The sequence below is a fragment of the Oikopleura dioica genome, chromosome PAR (genome assembly GCF_907165135.1).
Source record: "Oikopleura dioica chromosome PAR, OKI2018_I68_1.0, whole genome shotgun sequence".
Lineage (NCBI taxonomy): Eukaryota > Metazoa > Chordata > Appendicularia > Copelata > Oikopleuridae > Oikopleura > Oikopleura dioica.
The window spans coordinates 749,176-763,539 of NC_137293.1; the positions used below are offsets into that span (position 1 = coordinate 749,176).

Below are 14,364 nucleotides of genomic sequence, written 5' to 3' on the forward strand. Positions count from 1 at the left end.
CGAGACTCTTCTGATGCTCGATTTGTTCTCCGACGGCTCCAGCCGAAAGCGACGATCGACTGATGACGGCCTCGACGATGTTCTGATGATGGTTCTTCTTAGCTCCATGTCCGGCGGCATGAACACCCAGAGCGGCTTCGACAACTCCTTCAACTTGCTCCTCCCCCTTCTTCTCATGAACGACACTTCTAGCGATAGCGACAGCAGCTCCCTTCTTGTGTTGATGATGGCAATGCAGAGCGCCGCCCCCGGAACTGGAATGGGCAGCAACATGCTTCTTCCTTTGATGCTAATGGACGACAGTGGAGACAACGAGAGCCTCATTTTCTACATGATGATGTTCGGAGCTGGCAACAACGGTGGATGCAACGCGGCTACTGTCACCCTCCCGGAACAGATTGTCCAGCCAGCTCACCCAGAACAGCCAGTGGTTATCTATCAACAACCAAACTACCGAACTGCCGGAAATTACGCCTACTTCGGATGAAAAACTTCTATTATTTATGAAGAGTTACTGTTACTCATTTTATTTCTGTCACTTATTACCTGTTTTTTATGCTTTGAAAATCAATAAAAGAATTCAACAAAAATTCTTTCTTTCAATAAGCAACGTGGCAAAGGGAAGCTGATTCTTACTGTAACCTGATGTAATTTTCCATCGTTTACCATTTGATCCCCTCGTACGGCTGACTGCTCGACCCGTCGTTTTTCATGTGCGCTTATTGACGTCTATTTTAGCGTCGACTCATGTCTCTTTTCCATCTCCCTCCTAATTCTACGATCCAGCTCAATTTACGACAAAGACAAAGCATCAGTATTCTCTGGTTCATAATTCAGTGGATTCGTGAGGTCACGAAGAAAATTCGAAAATTGGTGGAGTTAATTGGCTCGCTCGGTGAAGTCACTGGCGATTATTGTATATCTTCACAATCAAAAGGTCTTATTTCAGTCTTTCATCATCCTTTTGGAATGCGTGAGAAAAGCTTAAAAATCTATAATTCATGATTGACAACGATTTATAGTTCAATTTATTATTGCTTTACAAATAACAGTAAAAATAAATCGCATTTGTAGAATATTCTTTGTATCCAGATTAAAGGCTACTGACATATCTTCTATCTCAACCAGGCTCCATTGTGGTAGTCGCGTCCGTAAAAAGGATGTGGGTCATGGTTAATGGGTCGGCGCCAGTCAGCGGCATCTTCTTCCTCAATCTTTTCGCCGTGCTTTTTGCCAAAATAGACAGCTGCGGCATCACCTCTCAAGATATCTTTAGCAAGACTGTCCAAGTTTTCCTGCTGCAAGAAGTTCTGCTGGCTTTCATCGAGATTTCCGTTGAATTCGTGAAGATCGTTGAAAATTTCTCCAAGCCTCTCTTGTTGTTCAGGACGGAGGTTTTCGATAAAAGCTTTCAAAGCTGTCATTTTTAGACTCTGGAGATGGACGTCCGTTGCTTGATTATATGCGTTTTCAGGCGGAAATGAATTTTTATGCGGCTATTTTTTTGCTTCCTGTCTATTTTTATCATTGACTTTATAATCGTTATTATAAAGTTTATTTTTTAAGACAAGAAACTCAAACTTTTGCCACCTCAATTTTGGTTTTCAAAGTAAACTGGCGGTAGATAATTTTCAACTGAAATCAGCTTTGAATAATATTCGACCCCGAAGTGAACTTATGAGTGTGTTATCGAGAATTCACGCTGCCACCCGTTTCCGAGTTTGTAATCCAAACTGGAAGCGAACTCTCATTTCATCTTCCATGAAATCCTCTCTCTATCGCCCTCACTCGACAAGTTACTATAAAACAAGTCGCTTTCTAAAGTTCAAACGACACATCTCCAGTCCCAAGAAACGACAAACACTCTCCCTATTTAAAAAAAAATAATTAAAAAGAAGATGCTCGGAAAAGTGCTTATGCTCCTCTTCATCTTCTCTTCATCCGTCCAAGCCTGGCGTCGCGAGTTTGACGGACACTCGCAAATCAGAAAAGAGCTTCAACGACGGGTCAACAACAGAGCTTCCAGACGCTCAGTTCTTTCATTCGATGCAGAAAAATACCAACGACGAGTCACAAGAAGACGATTGACGAGCAATATTCGGGAGCTCATTCGATACAGACGCCCCTGAATGAATCTCTGACTGTATTTCTCCTTATGTGCTATGATTTTTCTCCTATTTATTTAATAAACCTTATTTAAAAATACTTTCTTGCGTATTAATTTCAAAAAACTTGCATAAAAATCGACACAAAAAACTCAATTTGAATTGATGACGCAAAATCCCTATAAAAAGACACCACAAGAACACGTTTTTTCTTCATAAAAATGCAAATTCAACCTTTTTCTAAAAGCTCACCCCATGGCAATCCGCCGCGCCACTTGACAGCTATGAAATTTTCCATAATTTTTTCGCCTCCTTCAGAAATTCGAATTTATTCAATCATCAAGAAAAAAAGTGGACAATGATTCATTGTCAATGAAGCTTTTTGAAATATTTTTTCTAAGCGCAAGTGTTTCCGGGATCAACTGGCCTGGTGGGAGAAAACTGACCTGGAGAGAGCTTCAAGAGATCATTTATCGACCAGAAACGACTGATTTACAAGCCAGATCGCAGTTTAAAAAATCCTGGGGAGCTCCGGTCGGCGGTAAATTTTTGCCGCACCAGAAATGCCCAGCTCTTCCGGAATTCAAAGACTCGACCGGTTACGAATGCGATGGGGCCTCCTGCGCCATCAAGTGTCGCCCGGGATTTCAGCCAATCGGAGAAGCGAGGACGAACTGCATCAGCTCTAGAAAATCAAAGCCAATTTGGACCAATACTATTCGCGGCTGTGGAAGTTGCGTGCCGCCAGTTTTCAGCGACTTCAATCTTCGGGACTTCTGCTTCGTCGAGAAAGACAAGAACCAGCGCGTTTGTAAGGTGAGATGTACCGACGGAGCTGATGCGCTGAAGGGACTGAAGAAGGGAGAGTTGAGATGTGTTTGTACGAAGAAACTTGGCTGCAGATGGTTCAGTGGGAAGAGGAAGAATAAACCGCTGAGATTGACCAAAGCTTGGTTTCCTTTGTTTGAAAATCAATTTGGCGGAAATCTTATTTTCTTTCTTATGATTTTTTTTGTGAAAATCACAAATTTGAAACCAAAAAAGTCCAGTGCAAAGCCCGTGAAGAAATGCGAATTCTAGAGGAGCCGCTTACTTGTGACCAAAAGCCACCAGGGTGCTTTGATATTTGGAACAATATCGGTCAGTAACACAAGCGAGGAAACTCTCATCTTTTTTTTCAGAGATCTACAGAACCTGGAGCTGTGATACTTGCTACATGATTGAGGCAGATCTCGTCCCGCCAAGTTCCTTCGACTCTTCGGACTTCTTCGAGCTTGGTCTGTCGACTCCAATCAAAGAAGCGATCCAATGGTCTTTCCCGGTGAAGTCCGTGAATCACACTGAAATCAACAACGAGAACATTGTCAAAATCGATTTTACAAACGGAGATTTGGCGTCGATTGAAAAAACTGGCTTCTGGAAAGTGAAATTTCAAATCGAAATCAAGGAATAGTTCAATTTTTTTTTATTTCTGGCTTATCAGTCATTAAATATGAACAAATTTCGAACTTAAAAGGCTGAGAAAAAGCCAAAGCTTGAATATGCCAAAGGATGCTTTTGCTCGGAAGAACCTCAAGTTGATATCGACTTATAAAAAATTGCACTTTTTATACCAAAAATTTTGTAATAAATTGCTTCTTATTGTTTTTTCTCGAAAAATTTGTTTGATTCTTTTTCCCGAAACCCCTGACGATCTTAGTGCTGCTTCTCTCCTCCCCGCTTCGATCCAGGTTAAAATATTTGATCTTGAGTCAGGTTTATTCTTTGAATTATTCTTCAAATAAGTCCTCATACGCTGGTGGCGCTTCGTTTTCAAATTTTTCCTCGTTTATTATTTCGAGATGCGTTGGAGCAGACGGACCCATAGACGAAAATGGTTGCTCTGTGATTACTTCTGAGTGATTCGGTGTTTCATCATCTGTTTCAACTTTACAGGAATCTTCACAGCAGAAAAACGGCGATAGTAAAAATAGACCTTCCTTAAAGATGATAACGCAGTCGTTTAAACAATCAAATGGTGAGTAGCAATCGTCGCACAGCCAAGTGCAGCAAAATAAATTTTTCGCAATGAGAAGAAAAAGTGGTTGTAGAATTGCGTAGACTGTCAAACAAGCGATCCATGGAGGCGTTATAATAAAACACGCTAAATAATCGAGAAATGCCGAACATAGACCTCTCTTGCAGGCCATTTTTAGATAGAAAAGGGTCAAACTTTCACGGTAAAAGGGTAGAGATCGTTGTGTGTTGCATATTATTCTCGCTTTTTTGTGGACATTTTATTTACTTTAACAAAGAAGTGAAACGCCTTGTGAACCATATACACGAAAATTTATTGTTGAAGAATCTTTACACTTAATATTTTTATGCACAGAATAAGATAAAAAAAGAGGATGAAAATCAGATATCAAGAAAGAAATTTGTGTTGTGAGAATAAGACTTGCCAGAATAAAGCAGATTTTACATTAGAGAAGGAGTTATTTTTAAGAGTAGGGATCTTCGCTTTTAGTAATCTTCCTCTTCGGCTCCTCCGTAGTAATCACCGACGATGCACTGTGGCTGGTCTGCCACGGGACGCTTGCCATACTCGGGCTCATCTAGACTCTGGTTAGGGTAGAGAGAGGGTGAAATTAGACGCGCTACTCCCCAATACATTAAAAAATATTGACTCTAACGCTAATTTTTCTTAAAATTTTTTTTTTAAATTAAAAAATTATTGGGTCATATTTTCAATAAGGGGATCCCTTTGTTAGCTATCAATTTTTTATTTTCAAAAATAAGATTTTCGGATGTGAATACCCTTAAAAATGGTAAGTTATCGCTTCACGGCGAGTCTGGAGTAGGAAGGTGGAGCAAACTAAACCAAATCCGAAATTCAGGATTATACAGCAGTTGCCACCCCGGCTCGCAGAGAATTGACACCGAGCGGATGTTTTGGCTGAATCCGCGCGCAGATAATTCAAAACCATTAAGAGTGTCAAGGTTGAGCACACCCTGCGAGCAGGTGCACCCAGCCTCATCCCCTTAACTCGTGAAAATTTGTTTTGAATATCGTTCTAAGGGTATCTTCTACATGAAGTAGGACACTAACTCTCTGAAGCCCTTAGAGTCTACAACGCCTGCTCTGAATTCACGAGTCGCAGCTCTAGCGGCGGACAATGTTGACATGTTGTCACAAACTTGTTGGAAAAATGTAACAAGGGATGCGACAAGAGCGAAATTCAGCACCATCAGAAACGATTAAGGACCTCCCTGACCGAAATTTAAACAAGTGATCTTCTATCAATAAGATATTTATGACAACAAGGAATTTAAAAAATACGCGCTTTGACGAATCAAAATCAACTCTAGAATTAGGTTAGAAGTACAAATAAATTTTTTATAAACGACTTAGGGTTTCCTTTAGTCGATGCTCTAGAATTCGATGTCGTGAGGGACAGTCTCTTCGGGGCTGATAAATAGCAAAACAAGATGCTCAGGAATTTACTGTGCGGGATGCCCTTATCACCAATCTCTGCGCACTCTCCTGGGCTCTTGAATATTTCGGAAAGGTTGGAATAAGATGGAATTCCCGCAAAGGAAACCAATCCCACTTGGACCATAAATTTTTCTGTCCCTCTTTTTCTCGTCATCTTTCCTAGTGATTACTTCACAAGAAGAAGTGAGTACAACTTTTATTCAATCAATCAGGCCTTATCGAAATTCGCGAAAAATCTCACCAGCGAGGACTCGCGTGCATTCTGGGCGCACCGTAATTCAGGCTTATGCAGCAGCCCCACTCACTCAATTTGAGAAAAAGCGCCACTTCTCGCAGAAAAAAGTTCTGCCCGGCAAAAAAGAGAACAATGGCCAAATTCAGAAATTTAATTAAAAATCCGAGTCTTGCTTCAAAATTCCCTATTTCTAATTTCAGAGAGCGAAAATCAAGGGTTCAAAATAAAAAAGAGTCTTTTAACCTTTTTCAACAAAATAGCCAATTATTTGGTTAAAAGCTTAAAATCTACTCTTCATTAAAAAAAGCGAATACCCCGCCTAGAGCGCTACTAAGGAGTCTTTCAACTCCTCTTACCTCGTGACTCGGTCTCTTCTTTCGCTTTCTTCCAGTGTTTGCGGCCTTTTCTAGCGCCGAGAAGCCATTCGATTGATCTAATGAAGCGTCAAAAACTGCCTTGGAAAACGGTAACTCACTACCTTTGACAGCGAACTGAAGCCACTTCTGCAGGAGAGGTTTTAGTTTGCACATGTTCTTGAAGGAAAGTTGGAGGGCTTCGAATCGGCAAATGGTTGTTTGGGAGAAGACATTTCCGTAGAGGGTTCCAAGGGCAAGTCCAACATCAGCCTAGAACAATAAATAAGACAGCGGCCAAAAAAAAAACAGTAAAAAGATAATGATTCGAAGACCATAATAGGAAGGGCAGGTGTAAAATTGTGGATTAAATTTTTAAGTATCACTCGAAAGCTTATTTACTCCTTTATCACTCGATTCATCTAGCTTGAACATTTTACGTTTTTCTGTACAAAAATGCAAGGCCACAATAAAAACCGCCTCTTTCAACTCTGACCACTCGGTTCGGCAGGGCTCGGTCGGGATTTTCCTTTATTGCGCTCAGCCGCAGCGCGATTCCGCATTATACTCCAGAGGTGGTCGCCCCCACCGACCCGATCTTTTTTGTGCTTTCTCAAATCTTATCGTCTGGATATTCGAAGCTCCGATATTCAAAATCCTCCGGTATTGTTTTTTGGAGTCCAAAAGAAAAAGTCCCAACCGAGTTAAAAAAAGAAGGATGTTTTAAAGAGCGCGGAGAGCGGAATTTGCATTTTGACATTTTAGTGAGTAAACAAAATGATTGCTCGCTGAATTTTTGATAAAATCGCCCCATAAACACACGAAAGGTCTTTTTACTTATTATGATCAATTGGTTTTTATGATGGTTTACCTGAGTGTAGCCAAGCTTGATTCGGCGCTGCTTGAAATCGCGGGCAAAGCCCTCGAGGTCGTCACTTGTCTTCTTTTAGCGATCAACAATGAGCTAAGGGTATCACTTTCTTATGGTAAAGACATAAGAAAACTTCAAAAAAGGCTCAAAAAACTTTTGGTATTGAAAGTTAAGGGTGTCGCTATGATAATTTTTCAGAAAAAAGTCGACTTAAATTTGTTGTTAACAATATCTACCCCCTTAATTTTTTAATAAAAGATTGTTGATCACTTTCCGGATTCGTCATATGATCTTCTGGGTGAACTCCATACTGGGCATATTGATCTGCATACTGATACGCATGCTGCTGGTAATACGGTAGGACGGATGGATGGGTACCCGGATGGCCAGGGCCAAAGGGATGAAGGGAAGAAAGAAAACTATGAGGATCGGTAGCGGAGACTGTTGAAGCTCCATGGGCAGAAGCAGCGGCGGCGGAGGAAAAACCTGGGTACGAAAGAGAAGCAGCAGCGGCAGCTCTAGAAAAGGGATAAAAATGAGAAGGAAGAGGAAAGTCGTACCTAGAAGGATCAAGACCGGAGTAAATACTTGAAGAAGAAGGGTAGGGATAATTCCAGGCAGAGATTGACTGGGCAGTAGTCGGTGTATAACTTGATAAGGTGGAGGTCGTTATCTACAAATATTCCAAGTTACTGACCGAACAAACTTGATCGATTGCTTATCTACTGTGAGTGCTCCGATCGTCACTTTTCTCGAAAACTTACCGATGAGCTCATTGGAGGATTATGACCAGTTGGGTCAATAGGGGTCAACACTGGGGAGGCGCTGGGTAGTTGTGGAGTGGAAATGGCAGAGCTAGAAACAGGCAGCGCAGATGGGGATGAGCTGAGCTCAGGCTGAGCAGGAGTGAGCTCGGAGCGGATGGTCGTCTCATCTGCTTCCACTTTGGGCTCCGTTTTGGGCAGATATGCGGCTTGGGAAGCGTTGTCGGGAGGCGTCTGGGAGAGGGAGGAAGTGCTCGAGCCAATGCCAGAGGAATTCGTTTTTTCCTAAAAAATAATGAATAACTCGAAGTTTTGATGATGTAAGAAGGTCCTTCGCTTCAAGATTTTTTACATCAATCAAAATCAGGTGCCCATTTGTATCCCACTCTAGAACTTTCTTTAGAGTTGTTCCTTGGGTTTGGGAGGATGGTAAAATAAATCATTGACTTTCAAAATGAAAAAAAATAGTCAATTTTTTTTATTTTTCTAAATTTTCGACTCGATGATTAATTTTACTAATTTTGGCCAAAAAGTACTAGAAGTTGATTTTTAATAAATCACGATTCGCAAATGTTCGTGTATCCAGCTGATCCTGAGCTAAGCGGGCGTGCATGTGGTGTTGTTGGTAGGGCGCGCTGAGGCTCTTTGCTAAACATCCGATTAGCATCCATTAGGCACTTCCGATTTTCACACCACGACGGGCACTTGGTTAGCGGAAATCTTTAATTTTATCCGCCCGCGAGTACCAGACCAGTCGAGATAGCGAAAATTACAAACTGCGCGAACTTGCAGAACTCGGACTAGGAAGGCCGGAAAGGGGTGATTTGTAACGGGGGATTTTTGCCTGCTGAGATATGTGCACTATGGACATGAGGCAGGTATTTTGCTATTTTTTTACTTGGAGCCATTTTGAACTATCAACATCAGGAGATAGATTCGAAAGTAGACTCCGGAATTTGACAAATCTGGAGAGGGTAATTCTTTAGTAATCTTTGATTTTAAGCTTCATCTCAAAACTCGGGGTAAACTATAAATTCAAGTTCTAATTTTAAGTTTTATGGTCTCTCTTTTTCAAAATAAATTTTCCATTTCCAACTTCCAGAAAAACTTTGCACCGCCGAAAAAACACCAAAGCGCCAACATTTCCTGACGGAAGCGCTGACCAATTTCTTATCACCAAGTACAAGCGCGATTATCTTTCTCTCCTGCCGCGCCTGGGAACCCTTCCCGCGCCAGCAAACAATGTTCCCATATATATACTGTCGAAAATTATTAGTAATTACGAGCTAATGACGCATCTGAAGGTCACACAGACACTTTGACGCGATTTCATGGGCCATTAATTGTAAAAATATATTTACCTGAGTTCCAGTCCAATATGGATACGCCCCAGCTACAGTGTGATACTGAGCAGTCACAGGGCTTTGCTCGACCTGGCTGATGACGGAAGATGCTTGAGCAGCGGTGACAGGGGATGTTGCCGCGACATGGGCTGGGGAAATGTTTCCAGGAGTGTAGTAGTTGCGGTACTGGGCGGTGTTGACGGTGTCGTTGCTTTTTATGGGGATGAAAATTTTGAAAGAATATGACGTTTCAAATCCTTACTGAGATACTGAGCTTTTTGAGGAAAAATAGCCGCGCTCGCCTTTTTTCCACCAATTTAGTTCAAAGACAAGATATCGCTAAAAATTGTAAGCAAAAACTTTCGTGTCGAAAATTCGAGCGGCTTTCAAAATTTCAGAAAAAAAATTTTTAAAAGCCGCAATTTTGGCTTTCCACACCTTCTTTTAAAATTTTGATCATTAGAAAAAATTCAATCCCTTCCTGTACTGAACATTAGCCGCCTTGTACCCGGCTTCTTCCGGATAAAAGCTGACTGATGCGGCCATTTGGCCGATTTGTGTCTTCTCCAGAGTCTTTTTGGCTGCTCTCTTATCCTCTTGCTCGTCAATCTCTTGTTTGATTTCAGTCTTAAGGGTCTCTGCTTCCTTTTCGGGCTCTTTCTTGAGCTCGTCTTTTGCAGCTGATTTGCCAGTCCACCTGCTGATTGAACCTGTTACGTGGTTACAGTCGTAGTGAATATCAGCCCGTGGTGATTGGCTGAGGCGCACTTTCAAATGCAAAAATATTCAAAATCTAGTGAATTTAATACGTTAGGGCGAATTCTGTTGAATACAGAGACGTGAATGATGATGCGTCAAGGCGCCCGGTTGGTGGCAGCACCACCACCAGCACCAGAGCACCCAGCGAGTAGCGAACGGCGCCGGGCCAACGCCAGGTGGCGCGGTTTTTATTTTGCTCGAGAAAGGAGAGAATCAAGCTAGAGAAAGAAGCGGGCAATAAGGAAAGCTTGGCGGGGCGCTAGGGAGGACATAAAATACTAGAATGGTAGGCCGGGTTTCAAGATTAATGAAAAATAGAAGACGATATCTTTTTATTGATACGATATCAATGATGACAATAGACGATGATTCTTCAATTACAAGAAAATCGCAGGAACAATTGAAAAAAAATCGCTCTCTTTTATGTCTAAATTTAAGAATATCAAAATTTTAATCAAAAAATTGATGCTTTGGCCTCATTGAATAGGAGTTCGAAGACTGGACTTTTAATATTTTAATTTTTTGAATAAAGAATTGCCGAAATTTTCATATTTTTGCAGATTTCGCATTAATAAAGTGATACTCTTGTCCATTTATCAAAATTTTTGTTAGTCTCTTTTGTCGATAATTCTCCTTTACATCCTTAACCCTAACGGTAAGGGCCTAACCCTAACCCTAGACTATAAAGTTTGTTCTAATTCTGGGAGAAAAATTCTCCTCAAAATGTAAAAGTCAGCGGGTTTTTGTAGAGATTTTGAGCAGCGCCAAGCTGCGCTTGCTGATAAGCATTTGAGACGTTTGTTGAATTCGACGATTTTTGGCGAAAAGATTTTTTGAATTAGGTGGTGAATGGCTTGAACACGTTGTATTCGTTATGCAAACTAGGTGATGCAAGAAGCGTTGGCTTCCGCATTCAGAGTCGACTCCTTCTGAATTCAGCATATTCAAATATACCGGGCCGGCTAAGAAGCGTCCTGGTGTATTTTCTTTAGATCATTTTCGCTTCAAAACGCCATCAACTGAATTTTCATTCATCTTAGATCACACAAATGCGCGTACGACGTTTCTCGCTGCATTTTCAACTCTTTATGGGAAATCATGGCGAATTGGAAGACATTTTCAACTTTTTAGATGACAAAAGTAATTTGCCTTTTTTATTGATATTTGTACCATATTGTCCTTTTAAAATGAATAGAACTTTTTTTTTTTAATTAAAAACATAATTTTTTGATTAAAATTTAAAAAATAATTTTGACCAATCATAATTTGGATGGTGTCTGGAACCGACATAAAATTTCGACAATTTTGCGTGGGCGGCTACTCGGCTGCTGATTGGCCGGTTTGCCAAATCCAGGTTTCTGATTGGTTGAAAATTTCCACGCAAAATTTGTCGAAATTTTTTTATCGGTTCCGGACACCTCCACTCATATTTTCGCATTCGGCTGGTGGTCGAATCAGATTTAATCAAAAAGATTTTCACGTAAAAATGAGGCCCAATAAGAAAGACTTCTTCAAAACCAGAAAGTTTAGATGTCAATGTTAGAAGACTCGGGAAAAAACTAGGGAGAAAAATTTGAAACCATATTTATGGTGTCTGAAACCGAAATATTAAAAACTCATTTAAAATTATTTTATAAAAAACCTTATTGCATTAGGTAAGTACCAAATAAGGGTAGTACTCTGAGTTGATCCAACCTGTCGGATTGATATTCAATAGATCGGAAATTATTCAACCTTTTGAATAAGAAATCCCACCAGCGTCGCCCTAACCCGCCTCTCGATATTCATAGTTTCGTGAACAAAACTCGTCTAAGATATTCAAATATGTCAGTTATTGTATCGTGTGAGTCTACGCTTTGATCAGATTTGCATATTTTTATTGTCAAAGTGCTTGTTGTCGAGTGGCGCGCATTTCCGCATTGACGGAAATTATCAGCGCCAGATTATGGTTCATGCAAACAACTTAGAAACGGAGAGTAATTTTAATTTGAAAATATAATTTTAGAAAAACGCTTTCATCGAAAGTTGTCGATTGATAAGATATCATGATTAGGGCCGACGAGCAAAAATTCAACCCCAAGGACCATTTGTGGTAAAGCCTTGAAACTTTTGGACAATATGTATTTGGGCCCAACTAACAAAATTGTTATTGAAAATTCAGGTTTCACGGGTTACTAAGGCCAATATACCTTGCAAAAAGGGCCATTTTGGACGCTTCACTTCCCTCTAGCGAGTCATGTGATCTCGCCACCAAAAATGTTTTGGATTCTCTAGGAAGGACTTTTTGTGCTCTTTCATGTGAGCTACATAACGATCACCTGCGGTCAGGGGATCAAGGTTGGCAAGCTTTTCTAGCTTTTCGAGGGTCCGTATCACGTGATCACGTGATCATACCAAAAAAATTTCTATTACAAATTTTTAAGATGGGCTAAAATACATATAGTCCCAAAGTTTCGGGCAGTTACCTGAAGGGGTTTTAGGGGTTGATTTTTTGCTCGTCGACCCTAATCATGATAAGGAACTTAAAAAATAAGGGTATCCCAAAGTAAATTTCAAAAAAAAGTAGAGGCAAACTGAATATTTTTGATAAAAATTTTTGAAATATTTTAACCCTAACCCTTTTGAAAAAAATTTTGATAAAAAATTTTCAACCCTAGCCACTGCCCTTAAATTTTTATTAAACAGTTTTGAAGCCTTGCCTTATCCCTTACCCTAAACTAAATTAAGGGTGTCAAACCGTAAACTTCATAAAAAAGTCGAAAGAAAATGCTAATAATTGATGTCCACCCCCCCTTAAAATCTCCGTGACGTAATATTCAACAATCTTTTGGGCCCGGACTGGCGCGTATCTGAAATTCACAATTGTGAATATTCGAAATTCAGAAGGCAGGGAATAAGAAGAGAACTTCTAACAACTGCTCGTTTGCATAACGAATATAACGTGTTCAAAAAATCATCTTGGCTGCTGATTTCGGACAAGATGGATGACCGCCTTTTGATTCTTTTTAGAATCTGAGATTTTCTTCTTTTATTTAACCATTCCTGCGATATCCGGAAATTGAGGAAAAGGCGGGAAGCTACTCGGCATCTGGAATCCTTTTTGAGAGTTTTACAAGTTGGAGTCGGAATAACGACTTGTCAATCAAGCTCCTGATTGGCTAATCGAAAGATTTTTTCTTGATCAAAAACTCTTCCTGAAGCTGCTACTTGTGGTTGAACAATGACTCCTTGAGGCTCAGAGCTGTAGGATCGCTAGAATAAATATTCTTGCAAGCTGTTTTCCTTGACCTTATTCTCGTACCTTGATCTTTGTAGAAATCAGCTTCCATGCCTTGTATGCTGCTGTGTTCTCAAGTGGCTCGGACTCGAATTGAGGTTGATAGGATGATAGTTTAAACAACAGTTTTCTGGGCAGCATGCAACCGAGAGTCTTAATTTTCAAAGAAAAATTATTTTTAAAATAAAAAAAACTAGGAAATCTTCATAAATAATAATTGAATATTCGAAATAAAAAATGGTTTCGTTCGGTTAACCGCGGTCAACCACGGTTAACATACAATTTTTTGGACAATATTTAAAAACTTAAAATTTCTCTTGCTCTTGTGAATAGATTCTACTGAATAATCTATTTAAAACAAAAAGTGAAGACCTCAACCTCGCTCATGATGCTTTTAGGAATGGATTAAATTCAACATGGAATCGTTATTTCGTCCTCCCATCGACGCTTCACTGAGTTTCACTTTCCCCATAGTTGCTTCTTGAATATTCGGATATTCCTTAATACCGTTGTTTGTTTCCTTTATTTCAGAATAGCTATGTAAGTTGCTTATTGAGGCTTTCCGGCCTGTGTAAAAAACCTGAGTCAGGGTCCAAGAAGAGGTTCAATGAAAAGCCGCAGCGCGGCTTTTTTGATAATGAGGCCGCAAAGCGTCTTCTCTAGAATTTGAGTATCACCCTGATAAGGCTCTTCAAGAATCCTGACTCAGGTTTTTCACACAGGTTTTCGAGCGAAAGTAAACAAGTAATTGATTCAATGATTGTTTCCTCGGTTGTTCTATTCCTGAGATTCTGGGTCCATTCCAGAGCCGATAATCTGCCATTATCTTTGACAAAAATAGGAAAGTCGCTGTTGGCGCGATGTCACGTGAGTGTCACTTCGTAAATTGCGCTTCTCACAATTTCGCAAAATGCAACGAGCTGACTTGTTTTGACAAGCTATCCCTTCTTTGGTACTCCTCTGGGATCAAAAATCCTTCTCAGAAAACAACTCTTCAAATTTCCAACGGTCGGGGTTAGGGGGCGCCGTAAATTGCGGTCATCACCGGTGGTTAATAAAATTATAGAAAACGGGTACAATGGAGCTTCCGCGCAAAGAACGCCCAAAGATCCGATTGAGGATTTCTTCAAAGGAAGCCACGTGATCAATTTATGCAAATTTCTTTGGGAAGGGAACCACTAG

The 14,364-nt window shown here is 40.4% G+C and overlaps 2 protein-coding genes across 2 annotated transcripts; one reads left to right on the forward strand and one right to left on the reverse strand.

Annotated features, from left to right (window-relative positions):
- Positions 1–2,481: 2,481 nt before the first annotated feature.
- On the forward strand, positions 2,482–3,558 carry LOC145705966 (uncharacterized). Its single transcript, XM_081783470.1, has 2 exons — positions 2,482–3,245; positions 3,287–3,558. Exons 1-2 carry the CDS (start codon positions 3,173–3,175, stop codon positions 3,556–3,558), a joined length of 345 nt encoding a protein of 114 aa, XP_081639596.1. The 5' UTR covers positions 2,482–3,172.
- An 871-nt stretch (positions 3,559–4,429) lies between these two features.
- Positions 4,430–13,234, reverse strand: LOC145705967 (uncharacterized). Its single transcript, XM_081783472.1, has 11 exons — positions 13,207–13,234; positions 9,634–9,913; positions 9,165–9,357; positions 7,804–8,088; positions 7,600–7,712; positions 7,310–7,557; positions 7,146–7,171; positions 7,040–7,111; positions 6,294–6,441; positions 6,172–6,248; positions 4,430–4,706 (listed from the first exon to the last, which is right to left on the reverse strand). The coding sequence occupies exons 1-11, from the start codon at positions 13,232–13,234 to the stop codon at positions 4,608–4,610; spliced, it is 1,569 nt and encodes a 522-aa protein (XP_081639598.1). The 3' UTR covers positions 4,430–4,607.
- Between the last annotated feature and the right edge of the window lie 1,130 nt (positions 13,235–14,364).